An 18240-nucleotide genomic window follows, 5' to 3' on the forward strand; every position below is an offset into this window, starting at 1 on the left:
AGGGTTCTATAAAGCCCGGCCCAACCCAACCCTATTGCAGCCCTAATAAGGACCCCATGGAAAGAAGGCTCTCTACACTCTCGTCTCCTAGGGAATTGATATCGGATTGGCAGGATAAAAAATCGGTATCAGATCAAAGATAAAATCATTTTTTAATAAAAATTAGGAGTAAAACTGACCGATCTAAGCTGATATGGGGTATGGGCTGATCCGTATCGGTATCGGATCGATATCAATGAAGAGATTGAAGTTAACATCGCAAAAAAGGAGACAAATTCACAAACCCCTAGCTATGATGCTTAACATCCCAAATGTTCCATTAGCTTCATTTTGTTCATACATTATTCAAAATCTCTCTCTTTCTCTCTCAATTTGGCCAATCATACATCTTTGTAAGGCCTTTACCGTTGGTATCTAAAGCAAATATACCATTAGCAGAGGCAACACGCCAGCATTCCTTATCACACAAAGGATCATCCCTTTCAAACAAATACATAATAAATTTACCAGATATTTGGACACCAGGTGATCTCTCCCACGCCATTTCACAATAACAAGTTGGATAAATAACTTCAGTTTTCACCCTAAACGACCAAGAAAACTGTCCATTGTAGACTATGGATTTCACTCCCAAATCATCATAGGCATTGCAATGGAGAGTCAATGTCTTATTGATTCCCAGATCGTTTATCACATGCACCTCTACTACCTTCCAATAGACAGCTAAAACTGAAGGAAACTGAAACAAAGAGAGTAGAACCAATACTATAGCAGCTACAAGAACCATTTTTGTTGCTGATGCCATGGTTGTTGAAGGTTATGGTTATGGGTTTTTTCTATTTGTTAGCCAAGAGTTCAAAATATATAACTTATAATCTAGATATTTAATTACTGACAAATTCATTTATTGAAATATGCACTGTAATGTAACTCTTTTCATTCACATTCCACCTCATCCATTTCACCAACTTTCTCACCAACTTTTCAGCCACTGACTTTCCATTTTCACCCATGTAACTATATTTGTTAAGATTGATTTTGTATAGCTATAGATCTTAGTTAGTGAGTTCGGGAACGGGAATTGAATGGGAACGGATACGTTCGGCAATTAAACAGACTAGACGGTAATAATACTTTTCAAAAATTTGGTATAATAAAACGCATATGGTAATAATTCAATACATGTTTAATACGGTCGCTCTATAAACAAAAATACGGGCATATATTCACTATGTAATAGAAATGCACCACCTAATAAACAAAATAATAGCATATAGACAATGATTTTATCAAAAAGAAACCTCACAACTAAAATAAACACAATATAATATCCCCTATTGCATCTCATAAGATTATCATTTAACAAATCAAAATATCAATTAAAGTATCTCATCCGACATAAGAAAAAAAAACAAGACATACTATGTTCTAGAACTCATCTCTAAGATGAGCTCACATCAATGAACTCATCTCTAAGATGAACTAACATCACCAATGGAAGTTCATTTGCCTCTACAATTGCCAATTCACCCAGCTGCAATTTACCGGCCACCTGAACTGAAATGAGAACGGAGATGAAGAAGATGAAAGGAATGGAATGGGGGCAGTCGACGGCTAGGGTTCTAAGAGAAGAAAACCAAAATCGTATTATGCGTGGGTTTTGTTTTTGCATTTTTTCTTCTTTAAGTTCTGTTTTTTTTTAAACCAAACTAAACTTAAATTAAAAAGTATTAGATGCGTTTAATTTGTGTTTAATACGTGTATGGTACGGGTGCACTTAAAAAATGAGTATTTTACCATATATACGAAAATATACAATAAAATAAGTTTTTTTTAATTAAACATTTGGATACATGTATAATATATGTATTATACGCGAACTTACTAACTAAGCTATAGATTAAGATTGATTGATTTTGTATCGCTATAGATTAGCATTGATTGATCCTTGTACATTGTATATATATTACCTCGTCCATTCAATGAAAAGTCAAGCTAGTATTAGCTCCAAATCCTGGAGTTTCCTTACTAATAATAACAAAATACTATATTAGGGAATAGTATTCTGTTCAAGAGCATGGCCCATGCACCAGCACGGGCCAATAAGAATATACACATGCAAAAGCATCAGCAAGAGTAGGATTTTCGCTTTTCATGGGGGCAGGTCAATCATTTCGCCCTATCATGTGTAAATGACATCAGAGTCTAGTAACTCCTCCCTCTAACTTCTCTTTCCCCATCCCCTTTAAATGTGGGTGTCATTATTTACCCAACACAAAAAATATATATGGGTATGAACCGTATGATTATTTTGAAATGGAACTTAAAATCGATCATATTGTAATTGGAGAGCTAGTGAGTCCGTACTCACCCTTGGATTGAGTGAGTCCCAGAATTGTCTTTTGATCTTGTATGCTATTTGTTTCCTATTAAAATAGAAAGAATGGTGAATTCTCTTTTTTGGGACAATAGGCCCTTTAAAAAGAGAGCAAGAGAGAGAGCCCATGGCATTAAAAAGAGTGTGTGGGAGAGAACCCAACATCGTACAAATAGAGGAGAGAGAGGGAGAGACTCACAACTATCAATCTATATGTGGGAAGTGATCATATATGAAATATTACACTAAGACTTGGTCCACCTATTTTTTCGTAAAGAGATTTGGCCCACCTTAATTGATATAAGAATATAAATTGGTCTTTAATGGGAAAGGAATTGAAACTTTACAAATTTTTTTTGCAGGGTTGGTCCCTATCCTTAGTCTACAAATAGTCGTCATTGACCCATTAAGTAAGAGTTTAAGTTTGGCCATGACGATCCAAGCCTGAATAGGGCCTAAGTTGAGATATCTTGGCCCTGGGCGGGTCAAGACTGGGAATTTAGGGCCTTGAGTTAGGGCTGGGCTAGGGTTGAGGCCTCACGCTGAGGCCGGCCTTGCCTAACCCGACCATATCTTCCTCTTCTCCCTATTCCTTCTTCTTCTCCTTCTCCCTAGCTTGGCCCATCCCCTACACATCCCTTCCTCCTCCCCATAGTTAGGGCCAATTAGGGTCAATTAGGCCCAACCCTAATTTTTTTGGCCTAGAATTAGGGTCGGGCCTGGGCCCAACTAAGGAGACTCAGGGTTGGATTGAGGTTTTTAAAAGCCCGGCCCAACATGAACATGTTGCAGTCCTACCATTAAGTGTACAACATCCAATTCCTAAAGTGAATAACTGAGAGGGTAGACAAGACTGACGGCCACCATTGTTGTGGAGCGTCAAAGTTCATGTATTGATTGTTCTTTGTCCATGGATTCGGGTATGCCACAACCTCTCTCCATTATTAGAATTTGCATGCTAATCGTATCTCCATATCTTATTTGTACATGTGTTATTTCTAGTAGATGATGCTCTCCTCGAACCTGAAACTAAAATGGAAGAGTAAAGAGAGAGAGAGAGAGAGCATGGGACGATCATGTTTTGACACAATGATTTTTCGTATCGGTCTCAATTGATACTAATAAAGATTAAAAAAAAGATATATATATATTAATAAAATTGATATCTTCCCCAAACGATCTGATACGGATACATGACAATCAACATAGCATAATATGACGATTTAACAATTTGGCGATATGGCAATTTTACGTCATGGAGAGGATTTGGCGCTATGGGAATGATTTGGTGATATGGCACCATGGCGGGGATTTGGTGCCATAGTGATATGGAGATTCAGCTGGGGACGATACCAACCTAATATCGATTTTTTATAGGGCATCACTTGAATCGAACAATTCATATCGGTATTAGTTGGGGATGATATCATTCTAATGAATTTTTATTCTACATTAAATAGAAATTAGGACTATAAATCATACCAAACCCTTGTAAAAATAGAAATTTGGGGAATAAAGAGAAACATAAATCATACCAAAGATTGCCAACCCAATTCAGCCTCGTCTTAGGTGAATCTTGCGACTAGAGGTACCACATTGGGTAAGGCTTAATTAGAGATGTAAACGGATCGAATTCGAATCGGATTGGGTACTATCCGAATTCGAATTTGTTTACAATTCCGCTATCCGAATTCAATCCGAATATCCGCCGAATATAATAACACAATATCAAATTCGAATTCGACTTGTTAAACGGATTCCGGATATTATCCGGTTCGATTGGTTTAGCAACGGATACCAAATATCCGAATGTTTCTATCCGATTACCATCCGATTGTCCGTTTACTGTTTTCTATTTATTGAGCTTTATTTCTTCTTAAAAATGACTTCATTACACTCCGTTTTTCAAACCGAATTGAAATTTTGTATCACATAATACATAAAATGCAAGGAATATAATAAAACAGAAAAGCCTGATCTAAAACCCAACCAAACCTGCAGTATCCGAATATGGAACAACCCAACAAATATAAAGCAATAGGTGATACTGTAGATAAGACTAATAACAAATCCAACATACAACAACCAGTTTCATACGGTTAAAAAAAAAAATAAAAAAAAATCTGAAAGATAGAAACTCATGTAAATCTGTTGCCGACAGACTTGAGATCGACAACCTGAACAATGAGTTCTGGGACTTTAGAGGACGATCCAAGAGATGGATTAGCTAGAAATTAGAATGGTAGAAATGGCATAAGGGGTAATGCTATAAAGAAGGAAATGATGCATATGAAACAATAGAGAGAGAGAGTTACCTTTGACAGATGCTACTGGTGATTGCGCATGCAGAACGACGTCTCTTGTAACAACGAAGATGTGCGCAGGAGCCAGGAAGGCATGAAACGATATGTATATGAAACCAGAGAGAGGGATTGTAGATTTGTAGTCACAACGAATGGAAGGCAAAGAGAACGTTGAGCTTTAGGGTTATACTTGGAGAGTCATGAGAGTTGAGAGTTGAGAGTTGAGAGTTGAGAGTTGAGAGACCGAGAATCCGAGATTTCAGTTTTCAAAGAGGTTTTTGGCTTTCCAAGTTTCCATTGAGACTTTTGGCTTTCCTATCTTTTTTTGTCTTATTTACATTTTTACTTGTACCTTTCCATCGAGACTTTTGGCTTTCCATCTAAACTTTTGGCTTTCCTAATTCCTTTTTCTGGTCTTATTTACATTTTTTATGTATTTCTACTTTTTGTTTTGTTTTTGTATGTTTTTCTAATAGGTATATGATAACATCTATCCTAGTCAAATAGTAATATATATAAAACAATCATATTTTCTAATTTACTAGTTACTAAGTTATAAATATAAATAAAACACAAAATTCAAGAAGGCAACTTAATCGGATAGACGGATACGGATATTTTATTTCGGATATTTTAATACCATCGGATAGCTAAACGAATCGGATAATAATCGGTCAGAAACATGGATTACCATATTTGTATTTGATTAGTTTCGGACGGATTCGAATAGTTTCTGAATAGTGAATTTCCAAATACAAATCATCATAAACGAATACGAACCCAAATCGAATACGGATTTTCGACTATCCGTTTACATCTCTAGGCTTAATGTAGTCACCACTCACCGGTGGTGCATACTAGTCGGATCCAACAAATTCGGGCTGTTAGGTTTTTCTTCACCCTATTTGGATCAACCCATTTATTTCGTGAAAATTATTTATTAGATAAAATAACTCGAAATAGGGCTGCTTTTTTTTTTGGGTTTTAATCAGTTAATAAACTAAGAATCCAAAACCTAAGTTTTTAATTTTTTTTTGGTGAAAACTCCACAACCTACCTGCAAATCCTAATTATAGCCATGTTTTGTGGAATTATTTATGAAAATAGACAGAAGAGGATCACAGACAAATCTGATGAACTGTCACCTTCTGTGCCTTACGTCCATTTAATTTTGTTTTTTAATATCCCGAATCCGTAGAAATTGGTGAAGTGTCGGGTTTTTAGGGTTTTCTTCACCCAAGAGCAAAACGTAAGCTTTCATGCACTCTCGGCTTACGTTAGCCCTGGTCGAATTTGTGCGCATGTTAGCAGTCCTCTCCAAAATGAATCTAGGCAACGCAGTGGCAAATTACCGAACGGTCGGTGTGGTTTTTCAAATTGGGCATAAAATGGACCGGGTCGAGCCCAATATCCGATCAGTTGTCATAGGAATAGACTGGCGTGGTCAATTGAACCGAAACCAGTCAAAGTAGTCTAAACCGGAGAAAACCAATGCTAGCAATTAAAACAACCCATTTGGACCAATCCATGGTCTTCGATTTTCATCTTGCTATAGCAAAAACTAGAATTCAACCAACCCGGTCGGCTACTTGTAGTCTAGAACCAATCTGGTTCATGCCACAAGTAGAGTTTAGAAACAACCATATTTTGCTTAGTTTTTTGTCCATAAAGTGTTCGGTGAAATAACTAATCTTTTATAATAAAAAATACAATTTTAATCAAATATGTATCCAAATAATATTCTCATTCTCAGTTAAGAATACACATTCCACATTCTTAGAATGGGAATGACCGTTATCACAATAGGAATGTATACCAAACATAACCTTGAAGCATTAATATGAAGCGAAATAATACTTTTGTCCACTAAACTTGAATTAAAAAGAGATAAGGATATTTTGAATTTTATGAATCATGTGAACTAACCAACTTGGTAAATGCAATCAAATATAATAAGCTTGTAATAATGTTATTTAAAAAACAAGAGGTTAAAAAAAAACAATAGGAGGATATTAATGGCTTTTGCAATTTTATTTTAAGGGAAGATGTTCTCGGGCATAGGCCACGCCCATAGCAAGGGGCGAAATGACCGCCCCACCCTCATGAAAAGTGAAAATTGAAAATGGATCATCTGCATGTAACAACTAACAACAAGTGATCGTACATCTCAGAGCCAATCATATTTTAATTTTATTTCCATAAAAACCCTTCTCCCCTTGTAAATAGAAAAAATAAGATAGGTGGTTGACTCTCACATGTACGTTCATCTGTTGGTACGTGCAGAGGAACCGAACTCATGAAAATCCAATCCCCCGAGATGCTAGTGGCTCTCTCATTAACTGCTGCGCACGTGGCCCCTGTACTTCCCATTTATTTAATTATTATAATGCCCTCATTTTTCTCCACATTTATCAAAATGCCACTTGCATGCAAACTTTTCTTTGCCGCTATCGTTATCATCTCCTGTTACAGCATGGTGCTGTAACGCATCATGCGGCGCTGCACAGGCCATGTGGCATAATGGGCCCCACATGATGCACATGGCCTGTGCACCTGCCGCACAATGCGTTACAGCACCGTCTGTAGGCGAGGATAAAAATTCAACTTTAAGCTGTTTACCAAACAGATCCTTCCCCAACAGAAGAAGTACCGAACAGTTAACAAGTCTCTTGAACGTGACATGTTTGACAGTTATGGCGGCACAAGATAGCCAAACTTTGGAAAACAAGTTAGCAAATCCCAAATAGAAATTCTAAAATATACCGTTCTCCCTGCGCACTTCAGCAAACTCATGAAGAAAGAAGCTCCACAGTTGCAGCAAACAGAAGAACCAAAGCAGCAGTAAAATCCTGAAATCTCTAAAACCAGACAAGACGAAGTTGAAGGGACAGAAGAGTCATAAGGAGACAGAAAGTCACACAACTAGATCAAAAGCTCTGTAATGTACCATTGAAGTAAGAGCTTTTAATTTGCACCCATTTCAGATGGGTTTGTTTTAGATCGCTTTCAGTCACAATACCAGATTCAGCTTTCAACTTTGTTCCTTTCTTCAACCAGAAATATCTTTTTTTGACGGTCACTCTCACCCGAATTTCATTCCTTCATACTAAAGAATACGAAATTCCATATGGGTTATCTTCAGAACGTCGTTTCCCCTGCTCCCCTGCTCCCCTGCTGCAAAATTTCCTAATTCCTGCAGTTTTTCCAGTAAAGTAGACCGACTGGTTAGTAGTTGTATTCATAATTTCTATTTTTCGACTAAGGATTGCGAAATCCCATCTGGGTCTTCTTTAGAACTTCGTTCCCTACTGCTCTCCTGCAGTAATTTTTCTTAATTTCGGCAATTTTTCCGGCGAGGTAGGCCTAGTGGTTCGTGGTTTTATTGGGCTTCAACTGTTCTAAAATGGGTAACAAGTTTATGTGCATGAAGAAGAAGGATGGGATGGAAGTAGGTTCGAAGAGTATGAGGCATGGACGATCGCAGCGGAAAATGCCGGCAGAAGAGGAGCTCGTACACAGACAAGCCTTGGCGATTGCACTTCATCAGCACCAGATGTCGCAGAGGTTCGATGGATCCATGTCGAGGAGAATTGACTCTACAAGCGCCCGGTTTTGGGTCCACAAGCTCTCGCAGGAGGACGCTTTCTGATTCCTTCTCCAATGGAAAACAGGTTGGTTTGATTGAAACCAAAATCTCTTCTCTGTTCTTCAGTTTGTTTGGAAAACTGGAAACAAGTTTTGCTCTTTTGGCTAACTGTGGTCATTAATGATAAATTCTATTGAAATGAACAAATTTAGCAAACTTCAATATTGAAGCTCTTAGCTAAATATGGAAGCATATTAATCAGTAGAAAAATGGGAAACGAATTATTTTATCAAATCTAAAATTGTGTGCGAGTGGAAAAAATTTCGTAAAGATGAACAGAAAAAGAAGAACTTTCACTGTTTGTGTGAAAGCTCAAAAGGGCATCTGCAAGATCACTGAGAAAGAATTCTGCTTTTTTGCTTCGTTATCATGGTCTTGGACCTGTCTGCCAACTCTTTCCTGCCAAACATTCGAAAAAAACATAATTTTGAAGCTTTAGGATTAGCATCATTGTTAGCCAAGTAAGTTGATCTCATCAAGAGAAATCCTACGGTGTAAGAGCTTTCAAGGGTGCAATCATGTAGTTCCATCTATAAGATGTCGTGACTCTTTTCGGCCTTTAGAAGTGCTTCTCTTCTTGTCCTTGGATGCTGCATCAGAAACTTGCCTTTGACTTTTTAAGGCTATTCACTGTCTTGTGTCCTTTCTTTCCATATTTGAATTGTACTTTATCTTAGCTCTCATAGATTTTAGAATTTGAGCTATTGTCAACATTATGTTGAAGATCCAGTTAACCAATTCAAGCTACATTTGAGAATTTGAGTTAGGTTCTCAATTTTGGTTCAATGGAATGATGAACTTGAGAGAGAAATTCGTTTAATGTTCTGATCGGAGACCGATCAGTAGTTGGAGTGAGTAATAGAGATAGATGACTGCGGTTGTTTTTGCATTGTGTCTATTGTTAATTTCTGATTTTAGTTGTAATGAACTTCCAGAAAGTACTATAGAAACATTTGTAGAAAGCAGAAACATAAGTTTAGCTATTTAATGTCCACAAGCAATCCAGGAATCATGATTCCTGATGCGGGACCAGATGCTCTTAGTGTTTGTAGAAAATTATCTCCTATGGTCCTATTAAGTGCATGGGGGACGAGACGTCTGCCACACATTCCATTAACTTATTTATATTATTCATTCTTGAATGAGTCTATTGCCTAGACCAATTTTGCAGCTTAATCAAAAGGGGAAAAGGAAATAAATTTAAGTTTCTTCAAAACTTTCTGTGTCATTACCAAAATGCAAAGATTGTATTTAACAAATCAATAACTCAACTCAGTGATGCCATATTTTCTTCTTCAAATAAAACTTCTTATTCCTTAAATTTTTTGCGATAAAGCAGCACAATCTCCCGTATAAAATTGGATCAGACAGGCCTGATCCTACTCGAGGTTGGATCCAATGATCCATGAAAACTTGTTTGAAGTTCATTCCAAAAAGGAAGGGTGGGGACCCTACCATTATATCAATAATTCAGTATCTCAATATTTTTTTCTCTTCGTTTAAAAGAAAAAAAAATTGTAACTATTTGATATCCTGTGCAGGTCCCAGAATTTCTGGAGAATCTCAAAACAAAGAAAGTTGTTCTAGTTCATGGAGCAGGATTTGGAGCATGGTGTTGGTACAAGACTATCGCTTTGTTGGAAGAAGTAGGATTGCTTCCCATTGCCTTAGATCTAACGGGATCGGGAATTGATCAGACGGATCCCAACAGTATAACAACTTTGGTAGACTATGTGAAGCCCTTAGTTGATTATCTACATAACCTTCCTGAGGATGAACAGGTGGGGGACACTTGTGATTTCCATGATTTGTATGTCTCTTCTAAGCAATGTCCTTACAATCATTGTGGAGAATATTGTGATGTGTGTAGTTTTTATACAGGTTATTTTGGTGGGTCATAGTTGTGGAGGTGCAAGCATCTCTTACGTTTTGGAGTGTTACCCAAAGAAAATTTCAAAAGCCATTTTTCTATGTGGTACAATGGTGGCAGATGGCCAGAAGCCTTTTGATATTTTTGCTGAAGAGGTGCATAATTCATGTTCATAGTGTGCCAAAAATCATTTTTTCTTTGGTACTCAAGCTTTTCAATTTGACTGCATAGTAAGATTTGGCCAAATACAGTACAAGTCAACCTAAGTTCTATTGAGTCCAAAACATGTGTGTTGAGGAACCCTAAGTAATGCTTCTCAAAATAAAAAACTAAAACTGGCAATGGGTTGACTGTTTTGTTCTGCACTATAAGGATTGGTACATTCTACATACTAACCATGAAGATTTCATCAAGTCACTTAGGTTGGTTAAATCATATCTAGTTATGGCTTATTTTCCCCTGATCCTTCAATGCTCAAAGAATCAAATTTATTTTCTCATAAGGTGTTGGAGCATAGTTGTGTTTAACTTAAAATTTCATGACTAGTGGTGTTGGCTGAGACTAAGATATGCTGAGTGATCATGAGCCTACAATTTACTTGCTGAGTAAGTCCTAGTCGTATGGTTCTAATGGGAGAATAAAATTTAATTTTTAAGGTATTAGAAAAAAATTGTTCAACCCAGACATTTAATTTGAGGAATTGCCCAAGTCAAATGAACCAGCATGTCATGCTAATTGCATAATTATCAGAGAAAGTAGTTCATAGCTACTCAGTGGTACTATGTTTGTAAAAGAGAACAAAATTCTCAGTATTCTTGGCCAAGATGAAGGATTATTCGAGCTCACCAGTTTGCATAACTTACCTGTCATAGGCCCGAATTGCTAACCAGCTGAGTAATGTCATTGTGGTAGCAGATCATACCTGTAGTAATTCATGTCTTGATTCATGCCTAAAAGCAACCCATGGCAGAAAAAAAAAAGGGGAAACCGAGCAACTCTCCCTTTGGTATAAACTTTTGGACTAATCCTTGATTTGACCAAACTGATCGAATAGGTCACCGGATTCAAATTGTGGTTTTCCATATCTCCTTCAAGGGAAGATAGAAATTTCATTCTTTGGTGGTTAAAGTATACTTTCCATATGTAATTGGTCCACTGAGGTCACTGTGTATCAGCCGAGTGTATGGGCAGCTTGCATATTGATCAAATCTTCACAAAACCAATCATTTCCATTGAAAATAATCCGGTGTGAATGGAAAATGCCACCTAGAGGTTCATGTGAAACAATAAACCAGGCAAGTCTCAGATTAACTGGTTGGTTCAGCCCTAACCCCACGGTTTCTCAAAGAATAATTTCTGAAAATGATGGCTAGTACTACAGAAACCATAATGAGGTTTTTGCAAGCTGAATGAACCTCTGACTCTTGAATTGTAGTGCACATACTATTTTTCTGTTTGGTGCCTGTTTTATTATGGCGTTTGCCCTTATTTGTGTATTCTTACTGTGTAAATCTGTGTTTGCAGTTAGGGTCTGTCGAGAGTTTTATGCAAGAATCACAACTTTTGAGGTATGGTAATGGGAATGATAAACCTCCTACCAGTCTCATGCTTGAGAAACAGCAAATGAAGGGATTGTATTTCAACCAGAGTCCTGATAAGGTATGTTTCAACTTCAAATTTAATAACTGCTCATATTTGTCCTGCTGCCCTCTTATTAATTAACTTAGCACAAAAAATGCTCTCTCTCTCTCCGCTGAGTTCTACCTTATGATGTGGGTTTGCCATTAATCAAAACATATGCATGTATAATTGATCTTGTAGTTTCACTTGTTATCTCTTATCATCCATCGATAATTGTAGAATAAATCTAATTCAATTTTTCTCACTAAGTTGAAATGTCAAAGTTTTATTTTATTCAAGCCCTATACACTTACTCCATATCCTGTTTCTAGCCATATATGATTCCATCCTTGACAATAAAATCCTCCTCAAACTCCATATTTTCTTTCTACAGGATGTTGGCTCATAAGCTCTACACAGTTAGGTGCCAATTGAATCCTTTGAGACATGCCTTTCTCATTGTGGAGATTGGCTAATGCCCACTCCATATCCTTCTCTCTTCTTTTTTTCAAGGGGAGGGGGCACTGCCATGATCCTGTGTTACAAGTGTCAAGGAAATTAAGAGTCTTCATATGAACATCATATAAAGTACTCCCTAAAATATCAGCCCAGGAAGAGCTTCAAAATTTTGATGTTGAATCATGAATTCATTGCATAGAAATTTTGAGCCCCTTGTGCATAAGAGGTGATAAATGAAGCTAAGATTTCCTATTTGACAGGTCTCCTTTTAAAACTTTTCTATGGCTTTTATGTCACTGGATATGTGAAGAATTTTTTTTTTTTTGGGGGGGATAGGTAGGCCCCAAGGAGAGTTGAATACTTGACCTCTTAATTGTGAAGTATTGATCCTTGCCAACTGAGCTACCCTATTGGGGTTGGATCAGTAGAGATTGGTAATATGAGATTGTAAGCATTTGTTGAGAGGAGAAATCTGTGGTGACATGCCTGGAGTTATTCCTTTCATGTGATGGGTTCAATATAAGAATTCTCGTATGCTTGAGCCCAACACAACAAAATAACTATGACAATCTGATCTGCAGTTTTATGGTGATTATAAATGTATTGCAATCTCTGTGTTGGAAAGTTCCAGTGAAACCAAATATTATGATTTGCTGATATTTACGATACAAACAAATCTAATTACCTTATACATACCTTAGAGACAAACAGTTTAATTAGTACTGGTTTGGTAGCTTTGATTTACCCACTAATTGATATTGTTGCTTAGAACATAAACGATCCCAGATTCCTTTTAAGTTTCTCGAAATATCCAATACATTTGAAGTTCTATTGTGACAGTTCAACTGTGCTTTGTGCATTTCTTGTTATGGAACCAGTTCTCCTATGTGGTAGTGTATGATTTAATTAATTAGCTACCCTGTTTGGCATCCTTATTGAATGTGTAATAAAATGTTTGTGAAACTGGTGATTGCTAGGATATAGCATTGGCTACAGTGTCAATGAGACCTATTCCTCTAGGACCAATCATGGAGAAGCTCTCATTGTCACCCGAGAATTATGGCTGTTCAAGGCGGTTTTACATACAAACACTCGAGGATCATGCATTGTCACCGGACGTACAGGAAAAGCTTGTTAGGGAAAACCCACCTGAAGGAGTCTTCAAGATCAAAGGCAGCGATCACTGCCCATTCTTCTCAAAGCCACAGTCACTGCACAAAATCTTGCTCGAAATTGCACAAATTCCATAGCTGAAATCACTGAATGCCACAGAATTATCCTTTGACAGATGACTAGGTGGTTGTTTGCATACACCAGAAGAGCAAGGCTGCTGTTGTATAATTGAAGATGCAAAGTCACCTATGGTCTATTCATTCAAGTTGGATAGATGGAGGGGGTGTTAATTGGAGATAGTTGTAGGAGTAAGATAGTCTATGAGAAGGGTTGGAGAGTTAAATGTGGTGATTTTCATGTTGAGGGTATAATGGCAATTTAATATGTAGATAGGCATTATATAAAGGGATTCTCTTAATGATACCCCTCATGGTGTCAAATAATCTGTAACCTTATTTTTTTGTCCTTGTAGTACGACACAAATTTTTTTCCAATTAGGTTGATAAAATCATTTAACATGTGTATTTGAATAATGTGCATGACAATGATATATTTTAATAATTACATAATGATACGTCACTTTTAAAAAAAAATTTAAAACCCTTTTATACCCTAATCTTAAACACCTTTTGATAATAAAACTAGGAGCAAATGAAAGAACGTATCAAGTTCGAAATACACCTCTAGAGGTGTCATTCAGACACATCCATATATAAATAGTCTACTTAATTAAACTGGCGTAATTTATTAATGGGGAAGTGTTTTCTGTGGGGGAGCATGCCCCCTATGCATCATTTCTGAATTTCATGGGGGAGGGGCAATTATTTCACCCCCAGTGTACCTGGGTGCAGCGTGCACACTCCCCCACAAAGTTCTTTTTCCTTTAATTAATTTACTGATTCTTTTACGTAGAATGGATATATTTCTTTTTCAATTGTACCCTTTGCGTCATTCATTCTCTTTTATGATCATTCAGATGGTGACCATTGCATAATATCTTTTCTATCTGATCTGCGATGTGGCAGATTTTCAAGGCAGTTTTTGTAAGGCTTCCTAAGTGAATGCTCCCAATATATGGTTAGAAGGGGTTCAACACAAGGTTTGACTTGTAAATGCCCTCTCTCTCTCTCTCTCTCTCTCATTGAAGAAGAGCAATTTTCCTAAAGCTCCGTTTGGTTGCAAGGGGTATTAAAGGGAAAGAAAGTGAAATTTTCATACTTAATAAAGGAAATTTTTTACTCATTACCCCATGTGACACCATGTGACAATATATCTAACTCCAAATCATTCCATATTTGGTTATTAAATTTCACTTTACTTTGCATCAATTTCCCTTTGGTTTAAAATGTAAAATAAATATTACATGTAAAATGTATCTTTATTAGATATGGTAAGAAATTTAAGTAGTCTATACAATCATATGGGATAATGATTACAAATTTTTTTTTTAGGTTTGAAAATTTTCCATTCCCTTCTGTTTAATTCCCCTTGCAACCAAACGGAACCTAAAGTGTATTTTGAAGGGGAACGAAACAAAATGTTTTCTTTATGTAACTATTGCTCTCTTTGGTATGGTTTATACTTATGTTTATAAGACACATTTTTGTTTTTGTAGGTTTTTGGAATGATTTCTAATCCTATGTATATCTAGGGAGATGGTTCTTTGTCTAGCAGCGTGGTCACTGCGCCACCGTAGGAAGCATCAGCACGGGTATGCTTTTTGCATTTCATGAGGGGCACAACGGTCATTTTACCTTGGATTCTGTGTTTGGGCATGGAAACCATGCTGCCAGACAATGTTCTTTTTCTCTTGCACTTAATGAAAAAAAGAATCTTGAAAGGCAGTGAGGCCCCTATGCCTAGACACAAAGGGACGTAAAATGATCGCTCTGCCCCATGAAAGGTGGAAATCCTATCCAATTGATGTTTCCATGCATGCTCCGAATGGCCCTTGCACTAATGCAAGGGTTACACTGCCTTTTAGGGAAATCTCTCCCATATTAAATATATGGAGAGGGTTCTCCAAGAGGCAGCGTCTCCCATATTTAATATATGGGAGAGGGTTCTCCAAAAGGCAGCGTGGCCCCAAGCCGATGTGGGGGCCATTGGGAGCGTGCACGATGATATCAACAGGGTGATCATTCCGCCCCTTGGTGTCTGGGCGTAGCGGCCATGCTGTCTTTTAGATTTCTTTTTCCCTTAATGGGCAAGAGATCTCTACTTGGTTGCGTGGTCTCTATATAAGCGTCTAGGCCAATGGGGGAGCACGCTTGGGTATCTACCCAAGGGCGAAGGCATCATTTCAAGGTGCCTTGTGAGAGGGCATAGGAAACACCACCAAGTAGAGACCTCTTCCCCTTTTTCCAAATTAAAGTAATGAAGAGGGGTGTATGATTTATTTTTTAGGAGAGTGATAGGCACACTGCTGAACTTAGGGGTGTCAAAAAAGCCCGATCAGCCTGAGCCTGCCCTGAGTCCAAACAGTGCCGGGTGGGCCTGGGTTGAGGCCTCAGGCTGAGCCCGGACCTGTCCAACATTTATGTGTACATTTTTTTTAAAAATAATTTTTCATGTATTAGCATATATTCTGCTTCCTTGATTTTCATTTGAAGGTGTATATGAAGTATCTACCCGAAGATACAAGGGATCAAGGCTATAATTTTTTTTTTTACAAAAGTATCCATTCAATTTTCGTTTAACAAAATTACTCAAAATTGAGAAGGTATTACAAAACTAACCAAAACAGTACCTTTCCTTCACTTATATATATTTTTTTACGTTTTTACCCCCGAACTTCTCTCACTCCCTTCCGACTAGAGTTCCAACGGAGAAAATTCACCTCCCTCTTCTCTTCTCCTGTTGGGGGCTGGCCGTACACCGTGGGTGGAATGCTGATTAAGAGTGGGAGAAAACAGGTCCCGGTGTAGAGCTTCCGGCCCAGGTTGGTCAAGGTTGAGGAGTTGGGATCGGAAGCGAGTAGGTCGGAGTTGACCGGGGGAGAAAGAGAGAGATGCAGAGAGGGAGCGGGGGGATAGGGCAGAGGGGAGAGAGTGAGAGATGCAGCGAGAGGGGACATCATGGTGACGGTGGTGGCGTTGTGGCGCTTAGTGAGACCAACAGCCGTGGCAGCAAAGACTCTGAAGATGTGTTTGTAGGGGTAAAATTGTCCAATTATAAAGGGTAACCTACTAATAACGTATAGGGAAATTTTCAGCAACACCCCCTCTGTTGGACCGTGGAATTAATGCCATACCACTAAGGGCTAATATATCAATTTGGATCCAAAAATTAACAGAAATAACTGAGAATTAACTGAGTGAGAGTAAAATGTCTAAACTACCCTCAATTGAACAAAGGAGCAAAAAATGGAAATGGAAAATGGGGACTTTCTTCCCAACCTTCTCATTCAGCTCTGATCCAACCATTCTTCCCAACCCCATCTCATCCAGCCAGGATCCCAGCCTTCTCCGAACAATCCAATCTCCAAGGCTGCCCTATCGACCTTCCTAACGAGCTCTTCCACGCCCTCAACAACGCTTGCGGTGCTTCCAATGGAAATAACCCAAATGCACACACACGGCTGAAACGAAGCCGCTGCTGCTCTGTGCTTGCCGCTTGGCTCTACTCTGCATACTCAGACTTGCGATCTCATCTATTGCTATTGTGGTATAAGGCTCCAACCCTTGAGCTGTCCTGATTTGTTCTCGGTGTCGAAAGAGGAGAAGCTTTTCAGTGGTGAGAATGTGAATCGCCTTGAGAAGGATTGCTTGAGCAGCAACAAGGGCTTCTCTAGTCTCTCTGGTTGTTCCAATTGCTTGAACTCACTCTACCAATCGAGTAAGTTTCAGATTAAAGCTCTCTTTTAATTCTCTCAAATTGATCCATGGTTAGCAGAGATAACTGTGTGAAATGAGAATCTGGGGAGTGAAGAGACGAAAGTCCCCATAATGGAAATTTTCCACTTCCATTTCTTCTTCCAATTCCAAAGTCCCCATCTCCCAATTCCAGGAAAAATCTGTTCCAATTCCATGGTTGGTATTTGGGGGAAAAAAACCCCAAATTGGACACAGAGGGAAAAAACGAAGCGAGAGAGAGAGAGAGAGAATTCATGATGGTGCAATGAGGGCAGTGAAGGCACCCTTGCAGATCTGGAGAAATTCTATTTCTCTTTTTTATCTTCTCATTTTATCTCTTTCTGAATTTCTGTTTTTTATGTGATTAGGGTTTTAATTTGGGATGAAAATTGAGATTTGTATGGAATGGATGATTCTTTCCCCAACTTCTAGACTCTGATTATATTAAGCTATTTTTTTCCTTAGGAGAATCCAAGGCAAGAGTCTGATCCATTCTTTTCCCAATCTTTCTGTTTTTTCCTGTGAATTTTGAACCCATAAAATTTTCTTACCTGCAACCTACTTTTAGAAAGGTTGGACTGCTAAGAGCATGGTGAGGCAGGGAAGACTGGAGAGGGTGGTGGCGGGGTTGCAAGGGAGGTGGTGGTGGGGGCGGCAGCGGCAGCGGCAGCGAGGAAATAATAGCAGAAGGAGAAGAAGAAGGAGAAGAAGGAAAGAAATGGGAATAAAAAAATAAAAACAAGGGCAAAATTGGCTTTACAAAATTACTACCATGGTGACATCACTACTTAACTGTTACAAAGCTATTTCCGTTAGTTTTTGGGCTCAAAGTGATATATTGGCCTTAATGGGGTGGCATTAATTTCACGGTGCATGGAAGGGGGTGTCGCTGAAAATTTGGGGTTACATTCGTTGAAGTAAAACTCACTTGTGGTTAATCTCGTAATTCTACCATTTTTTTATTTCTTAAAGATTCTACATCCCTATTTCCAAAACCC

At 38.1% G+C, this 18240-nt stretch overlaps 1 protein-coding gene, 1 non-coding gene and 1 pseudogene across 2 annotated transcripts; 2 read left to right on the plus strand and 1 right to left on the minus strand.

The window, feature by feature from the left end:
• Positions 1-367: 367 nt before the first annotated feature.
• Positions 368-805, minus strand: LOC122654933. The gene has a single exon (XM_043849189.1). It carries the CDS (start codon positions 803-805, stop codon positions 368-370), a length of 438 nt encoding a protein of 145 aa, XP_043705124.1.
• A 7138-nt stretch (positions 806-7943) lies between these two features.
• Positions 7944-13678, plus strand: LOC122653510 (annotated as a pseudogene).
• A 3964-nt stretch (positions 13679-17642) lies between these two features.
• LOC122657151 lies at positions 17643-17735 on the plus strand. The gene has a single exon (XR_006332227.1). It is a non-coding gene; the product is annotated as a small nucleolar RNA Z103 (small nucleolar RNA).
• Positions 17736-18240: the final 505 nt, after the last annotated feature.

The sequence above is a fragment of the Telopea speciosissima genome, chromosome 3 (assembly GCF_018873765.1).
Source record: "Telopea speciosissima isolate NSW1024214 ecotype Mountain lineage chromosome 3, Tspe_v1, whole genome shotgun sequence".
NCBI classification, from domain to species: domain Eukaryota; kingdom Viridiplantae; phylum Streptophyta; class Magnoliopsida; order Proteales; family Proteaceae; genus Telopea; species Telopea speciosissima.

Coding starts and splice junctions, on each gene's coding strand:
- LOC122654933 (XM_043849189.1), bottom strand. CDS start 805: ATGGCATCAGCAACAAAAATGGTTCTTGTAGCTGCTATAGTATTGGTT.